Source organism: Vigna angularis, chromosome 7 (assembly GCF_016808095.1).
Source record: "Vigna angularis cultivar LongXiaoDou No.4 chromosome 7, ASM1680809v1, whole genome shotgun sequence".
NCBI classification, from domain to species: Eukaryota; Viridiplantae; Streptophyta; class Magnoliopsida; order Fabales; family Fabaceae; genus Vigna; species Vigna angularis.
In genome coordinates this window covers 30,571,731-30,579,527 of record NC_068976.1, presented here as the reverse complement: position 1 = coordinate 30,579,527, position 7,797 = coordinate 30,571,731, and the positions used below count along the sequence as shown (strand labels likewise).

General features: G+C 44.0%; 3 protein-coding genes across 3 annotated transcripts; 1 reads left to right on the top strand and 2 right to left on the bottom strand.

Annotated features, from left to right (window-relative positions):
• Positions 1 to 401: 401 nt before the first annotated feature.
• On the bottom strand, positions 402 to 1,697 carry LOC128197884 (uncharacterized). Its single transcript, XM_052880728.1, has one exon. The coding sequence runs from the start codon at positions 1,695 to 1,697 to the stop codon at positions 402 to 404; it is 1,296 nt and encodes a 431-aa protein (XP_052736688.1).
• A 1,648-nt stretch (positions 1,698 to 3,345) lies between these two features.
• Positions 3,346 to 4,536, bottom strand: LOC128197883 (uncharacterized). Its single transcript, XM_052880727.1, has one exon. The coding sequence runs from the start codon at positions 4,534 to 4,536 to the stop codon at positions 3,346 to 3,348; it is 1,191 nt and encodes a 396-aa protein (XP_052736687.1).
• Positions 4,537 to 5,362: 826 nt separating this feature from the next.
• LOC108336699 (mitogen-activated protein kinase kinase kinase 18) lies at positions 5,363 to 7,036 on the top strand. Its single transcript, XM_017573162.2, has one exon. It carries the CDS (start codon positions 5,612 to 5,614, stop codon positions 6,953 to 6,955), a length of 1,344 nt encoding a protein of 447 aa, XP_017428651.2. The 5' UTR covers positions 5,363 to 5,611; the 3' UTR covers positions 6,956 to 7,036.
• The last annotated feature ends 761 nt before the right edge of the window (positions 7,037 to 7,797 follow it).

Sequence of the window (7,797 nt, the reverse complement as noted above, 5' to 3'; positions counted from 1 at the left end):
TTCAAATCTTTATAGAGGAATTTACCTCTTGGCCGAGCGGGATTTACCGTTCGGTCTTCAAATCTTTAGAGGAATTTACCTCTTGGCCAAGCGGGATTTACCGTTCGATCTTCAAATCTTTAGAGGAATTTACCTCTTGGCCGAGCGGGATTTACCGCTCGGTCTTCAAATCTTTAGAGGAATTTACCTCTTGGCCGAGCGGGATTTACCGTTCGGTCTTCATCTTCTAACTCTGAGAGACTTCATTGAATATGATTTTATTTAGCCACTTTGGGAGCGATTGATCGGCCTGAATTGGGCTTTATTTATTCAATAATAAGAGCGTAAGTTAACTAACAAAAGCATGAATCAAATGAGACCGAATTTAAACATGACAGTAGTAGAATTGTGGATGCTTCTCTTCAGTTGATAACTCCACGAAGCGACTGTTGCCGATGACGACTAGGACTGTGACTATAGCCCTGCCCTCGCTCGTCTTTCCTACTCGCCCGCTCGGGACTTCTTCTCGAATATCCTTCCTTGGGGAGGCCGTATCTTGCTTCCTTTATAAACCTTCGTAGATGTCCCGCCCGGATAAGATTTTCTATTTCATTCTTTAACGTGATGCAGTCTTCTGTAGTATGTCCATGGTTTTGATGGTACCGGCAACTTTTCCTTTCGTCTGCATTTCTTGGAGACGGTTTCCTTAAGGGTGTGATAAGTTCCGCGCTAAGGGCTTCTTCAAGAACTTTTGCCCTAGGTGCATTGAGGGTTGTATAATGGTGAAACTTGAATGGCCTGGGAAACTCCCTATTCTTATCGTTATTGCCGAACGGTCGTTTGTCGTCCTTTCCACTTCCGCCCGCATCACCCTCTTGTTGTCGTTTCTTTTGCGACAAACGCATTTCCTCCATACGGATGAACTCAGCTGCTCGCTCCTGGAGTTCCTCCATCGTTTTTGGCGGTCGTGCATACAATTTTTCCGCAGAATATCCTGGTCTCATACACGAAGGCAGATTATTGATAATAAAAGATTGATCTACCTCTCTAACTCGTCGCGCGGTTTCAGTATATCTCTTCATAAAAGCCTTCAAAGTTTCTCCTTTCTCCTGCTTTGTGTTTATTAAATCCACCGGCGTTACCTCCTGTTTCCGATTGGATGCGTATTGTCTCCTAAAGAGGTCTTCTACAGTAGCGAAGCAATCCACTGTGTTGGGAGGAAGAGTGTTATACCATTCCAATGCCTCTTCCTTAAGTGACAACGAGAAAGCTCTGCACTTGATAGAGTCGTTGTCCGTATAGAATGTCATTGCATTACCGAACGTCCTTAAGTGATTATCCGGATCAGACGAACCATCATACTTATCCAATATGGGGGGAGTCTTTTCTGGCATTGGCGTTTGCATGATAGTTGTCGTGAAAGGCAATAAACTGGTTGGTCGAGCGGTCTGCAGGGGCGTTGGTTCCCTTCTAGCCCGACCGTTCGGGTGGACGTGATTGTGGCTCGCCTCATTAGCATTTTCTCGATTCGAGGCGGACCGCTCGGGAGGTTCCTGTTCGGCCCTTAGCGCCCTCATCTCCTCCTCATGCCTCCGCCGCATCTCTTGCTGAGCGTGCGCCTGCGCTTGTATAGTCTGCGCCTGTGCCTCAATTTGGGCCAGCAACTCTCTTATTAAATCTCTGGTGCTCTGCTCCTCCATATTTCTTGTGGTTACCATTGGGTGTCTTCAGCTTGCTCTCGGCCCCACGGTGGGCGCCAAAATGTTTCGGTAGGGATATGTGAGACCGAGACACTAACCTTCGACTGGTGCGCTCCGCTTGTCTGCTACTCGTTTGTACCGATCGGTCACCTTCAATGTTGGCCGCTCGGTCACCCTCTTTGTAAAAGAGGGGAGGTACCTGCAAAAGGCACTCCAACGCTCAAGTTAGGAGCGGTTTTATGAACTGTTCGTGACAGTTAAGTATTGAAATAAATAGAGCGTATTGTAGTCTAAGTTCAAAATTTGTCTTTACCTTCCACCTAAACCCTTATTTATAGAGTTTAAAGGAATCTGACACATTAATTTACCTCTTAATGGTCATCAATGCAAACCTTAATTACTTAACGACAACCGTTACAACATTCATTGCGCGTTACACCTGCTTAACTGTTCTCGAGACCGAACGGAAAGCTTTACCGAACGGAAAGCTTTGTCGAGACCGATCGGTTGATAAACTAACCGAGACCGAGCGGAAAGCTTTGTCGAGACGGAACGGACAGTTTTGTCGAGACCGATCGGCTGATAAACTAACCGAGACCGAACGGAAAGCTTTGTCGAGACCGAACGGACAGCTTGCGAGCCCATAGTAAGAATAATCATAAAACAATAATGTCAGCCCTCATCTCTGCTTCCATCTAAAAGTAAAAAAAAATTACCTTTTACATTAAGTAGATGTTGTGGAAATTATTTAGATTAATTTTGGTGTTATTATATTGTGGTTGATGAAGATGGAAGAAAAAGATTAATGTAACCACAATAAGATATAAACACAATAAGATATAAACAGATTACCTGAATATCCGATTGGTTGTTTGTAACCACTCGGTTAATATTTTATACTGTACACTATGCCCCCTAAGTCCGAGTTAAGCGTTTGGCTTTAGCCGTGGTTAACTATAGGACGGATGAGTTTGAGGGAGGCTGCGTTTGCGGAATTGAAAGCGTTTTACCGCTCGACCTTCAACATTAACTGAGCGGGATTTATCGCTCGTCCTTCAACAGGAACCGAGAGGAATTTACCTCGCGATCTTCGACATTAACCGAGAGGGCTTTAGCTCTCGACCTTCGACATTAACCGAGCGGGATTTACCGCTCGTCCTTCAACAGGAACCGAGAAGAATTTACCTCGCGATCTTCGACATTAACCGAGAGGGCTTTACCTCTCGACCTTCGACATTAACTGAGTGGGATTTACCGCTTGTCCTTCAACAGGAACCGAGAGGAATTTACCTGTCGGTCTTCAACCTAGGAGTGCTTCCTAGGGAACGGGCTTTACCGTTCGGCTTTGAGAGGGTTTTACCTCTGCTTTGAGCTAGGAGTGTTTCCTAGTGAACGGGATTTACCGTTCGTTTTTGAGAGGGCTTTACCTCTCTCCCGAGAGGGATTTACCGCTCGGTCTTCGACCTAAGAGTGCTTCCAAGGGAACGGGCTTTACCGTTCGGCTTTGAGAGGGTTTTAGTGTTGACTGAAATTCTTGATCGAAATTGATAACCGATGATCGAGCGTGAATTGCTCGGTTTTATTCATTGCATAATGAAAGTTTAATAACAAAAGTCTAAATCAAAAATTTAAACATGATATTAAATAAAGATTTGGATTGCTATCTTCAATTTATAACTCCGCGAACCGATCGTTCACGATGACGAGTAGGACTGCGACTATTGTCTCGCCTTCGTTCCTTCTTCCGAAACGCTCGTTCGGGACTTCTTCTTGCTTCTTGTATGTACTTACGGTGTCCAGCCCGAATGAGACGTTCTATTTCGTTTTTCAGCGTAATGCATTCTTCTGTAGTATGCCCCCGATTCTGATGGAAATGACAACTCTTCCTTTCATCTGCGTATCTTGGAGATGGTTTCGTTTGGAGTGTGAGAAGTTCAGCGTTTAGAGCTTCTTCAAGAACTTTTGCCCTAGGTGTGTTGAGGGGTGTATAGTGATTAAATTTAAATGTTCGGGAAAACTCCCCGCTTTTACCATTATTGCCGAACGGTCGTTTACCGTCCTTTCTACCTCCACTTGCCCCAGCTTCTTGTTGTCGCTTTCTTTGTGAAATTCGCATATCCTCCATGCGGATGAATTCGGCTATCCGTTCTTGGAGCTCCTCCATTGTTTTTGGCGGTCGTGCATACAATTTTTCAGCAAAATACCCTGGTTTTAGACAGGAAGGCAAATTGGTGATGATAAAAGATTGACTTACCTCTTTAACTCGTTGTGTAGTTTCCATATATCTTTTCATAAAGGCCTTCAAAGTTTCTCCCTTTTCCTGTTTAATATTTACCAATTCCGCTGGCGTTACTTCCTGATTACGATTGGAGGCGTATTGCCTTTTAAAAAGGTTTTCCACAGTGGCGAAGCAATCCACTGTGTTTGGGGGAAGAGTGTTATACCACTCTAATGCTTCGTCCTTGAGTGATAAGGAGAAGGCTCTACACATAACCGGATCACTGTCCGTGTAGAACACCATTGCATTGGTGAAAATCCTGAGATGATTGTCGGGATCTGTCGAGCCATCATACTTATCCAATACAGGAGGGTTCTTCTCTGGCATTGGAGTTTGCATGATGATCGTAGTGAAAGGGAGCAGACTGGAGGGCCGATCGGTTCGTAAGGGGGATGGTTCCCTTCTTCCCAGATCGTTCGGGTCAGTATGCCGAGATGGCTGCTGACTACGACTTCCAGCGTTATCATTATGTTGGTTGTTACCCCGATCGGCTGTGGACTCCGAGTGTTGAGCTGACCGTTCGGCACGACCTCGCTTTGCTCTCAACATTGTAATTTCTTCTGCGTGCCTTCGCTGCATCTCTTGTTGTGCGTGCGTCTGACTTGTATGGTTCTGGCTTGTGCCTGTATTTGCGCCTGCATCTGCGCTATCAAATCTCTGGTGTGTTGTTCTTCCTCCATGCTCCTTGTGGTCACCATTTGGGTTTGCCGCTCGGCCCCACGGTGGGCGCCAAAATGTTTCGGTTGATATTTTTGGGATCGAGAGACTAACCTGCTGATGTGAGTCTGAACCGCTCGCTCGCTTCGAAACTCCTGCTATTGGCCGATCGGTGTTGGCGCAAGCCGATCGGTCTCCTTCTTGACGAGGGTGGATGTACCTGCAAAAGATACTCCGACACTCAAGTTAGGCGTGTCATTTGAAGAGTCTCAGCTCTTGGTTGAATATTTAGTAAATAGTTATCACTATTGAGTATTTGAGAGTAGCATAAAGTGAATAATGCGTGAGTGGGACGTACCTGGCTTTCGGCCCTAGCTTTGTATTTATAATTTACCTCATGGATCCTAAACTGATATAAGTCCAATAAAATATAAATAGAATAAGATATAAATAGATTACCTGAATATCCGGTTGGTTGTTTGTAATCACTCGGTTAATATTTTATACTGTACAAGTAGATGTTGTGGAAAAATATTTAGATTAATTTTGGTGTTATTATATTGTGGTTGATGAAGATGGAAGAAAAAGATTAATGTAAAAAGTGGTGGAGTGACAAGTGGAATGGAAATTGAATGATGAAGTGGTGTGGATAAGGATTAAAAAACCAATCCATCTCCATAAGAAAAGAACAGTGTCCAGTGCTTCATTCCCACAATCCTTCTTTTACGTCAAAAACATTACCGCCCAAAACTTTCAGATGTCCATCTCAACGTCACCACCGCTTTTCTTAATTATCCACTTTCATAAATGCCACGCTGTACAACAACCAAACCTTTTTTTACAGACACCGAATGTTATGTTGTGTTAATAGAACTAACAAACGTCCAAACACCAACCCACTGCGTTGCTTATATATACCCCCACAGGGAATTCACGTACAAACGTCAATTACACAACTTTAGAGTTCCAACTCAAACAGACGGGGAAAAATTAAATTATGACTTCTTGGCTGAGAGGCAGGTGCGTCGGGAAGGGCGCGTTTGGAGTTGTCAACGCGGCGGTTTCCAGAGCTGATGGTCGGGTATTCGCGGTGAAGTCCGTGGACCGTGGATTGGGGCACCCTCGTCGGCTGGAGGCGTTGGAGAACGAGATTGAGATTTTGAAACGCGTGGCGTCGCCACACGTGGTCGCTTATCTCGGCGACGACGTCACGTTCGAGCACGGCGGAACGGCGTCGTTCAGGAACCTTCATCTTGAGTACATGCCAGGTGGCACCGTCGCTGATCTGGACCGCGCTGACGTGGACGAGAGTTTGGTGAGGCGCTACGCGTGGTGCCTAGTGAGCGCACTGCGTGACGTCCACGCGCGCGGCTTCGTTCACTGCGACGTCAAGGGGAGGAACGTGCTCCTCTCCGGCAACCGTGCGGCCGCGAAACTCGCCGACTTCGGCTCGGCAGTGGAAGTCGAAGTCCCGCAGGATTTTTTGCCCCGCGGGAGTCCGATGTGGATGGCGCCGGAGGTGGTGCGCCGGGAGCGGCAGGGGCCGGAGTCAGATGTGTGGTCGCTGGGTTGCACGGTGATCGAGATTGTCAACGGGAAACCGCCGTGGGAGGATCACGGTGTGGACACGCTGAGTCGAATCGGTTACTCGGACGAATTGCCGGAGTTTCCAAGCAAACTGTCAGAGCTAGGGAAGGATTTTCTAGAGAAGTGTCTGAGAAGAGAATGGAGAGAGCGGTGGAGCTGCGATCAGCTGCTGCAGCATCCATTTTTGCTTCCCTACGCCGTAGTTGAATCGTCGCCTCGTTGCGTTCTGGACTGGGTTGACTCGGAGTTCGCGGAGTCAGAACATAACGACCTTGAAGAAGAAGGAGGGTGGTTAGAATTTAACCGTAATGAAAATTCAGTTAAAAGTAGAATTCGTAAATTAGCAACAGAATCGAGGGTAAATTGGGAAACACAGGGTTGGGAAGCGGTGAGGGAAGTTGAGCTGAAGGAAGAATCATGGTCATCGAGAACAACAGGTGAAACCGAAGAAGGGGTTAATTGGGAATTTAGCAATGTGGTGGGAGTAGGGAGTTGTGGGGAATGTTGGAACTGTGAAGGGGTAAATCGGGAAATAGAAGAGTTTGGTGAGGAGTGTAAGAGAGGTGGAGGTTGGGAAAGGGGAATTTTGATAATTTACAGTTGTAAAACTTTGATACGATGTTATTTGTTGTTGTTAATATATTTAAATACATTATGGTTTTGGATCATTTATGGTGTTTACCTGTGTTTATTGGAAAAGTGTGTAATGCAATTGAGAGAGAGAAGAAATTGGGTGGAATGTATAAGAAATTGATTAGGTTGGGTGGTGTGAACTGTGAAGAGGGGAATGATGGTCACAGTTGGACACATATGATGGAAATGATATGGGAGATCTGAACTGAGATGGGGATTTCAGATCTTAAATTCAAATGAAAACCAAGAAAAGGTTAAGCTAAGCAAAATACAATTAGCTCATTAGATGATCATATAATCAGACCATTGATTAAGTGTGCAAATCAGACTAAATTTCATAAATTAATTCTTTTAAAACATGACAAGAGAGACCTTGCACTACCAAGTACAATCTTTCAAAATCTTATTCACTTTTTACTTCTCTCTTTTTTCAAGCTCAAAATCTTATCCAGTTTAAAATTATTTTTAAATAATGATTAGATAAAATTTAATTATTAAAACTTAAAATACCAATAGTTGATGTTTTAGTAAAAATATTAAAAACAAGAAGTTAAGAGAAACATGGTCTCGCAATTGAATAAAATGTTGTTTTTGGTGAAGTTTATGTAAGTATAAACATAATTATATGCGAAGCTCTGTAGAGAGGAAAAATGTAGAATCTTTTTGTGTTGATATCGAGATACAAAGTTAATGTTAATAGGATTATAACTCTTACATCTTAATTAGAGAAAAAAACTTTTGGAGTTTGTAATTCAGGATAATGTATTTTTAAGGATGCCTTCTACATGTTTAAGAACTTTTCTTCTAAATTCAATGAGCTATATCAGATTTTGTCAATGATTGATCCAATGACTTATGAGATTGATTTACCTCTTCATTTAGTTAAGATAGGGTGTTTCACGTCTCTCTCAGCTTAGAAATATATGTTTGATTATACAATGTGTTTATCTTATTATTGAGCTA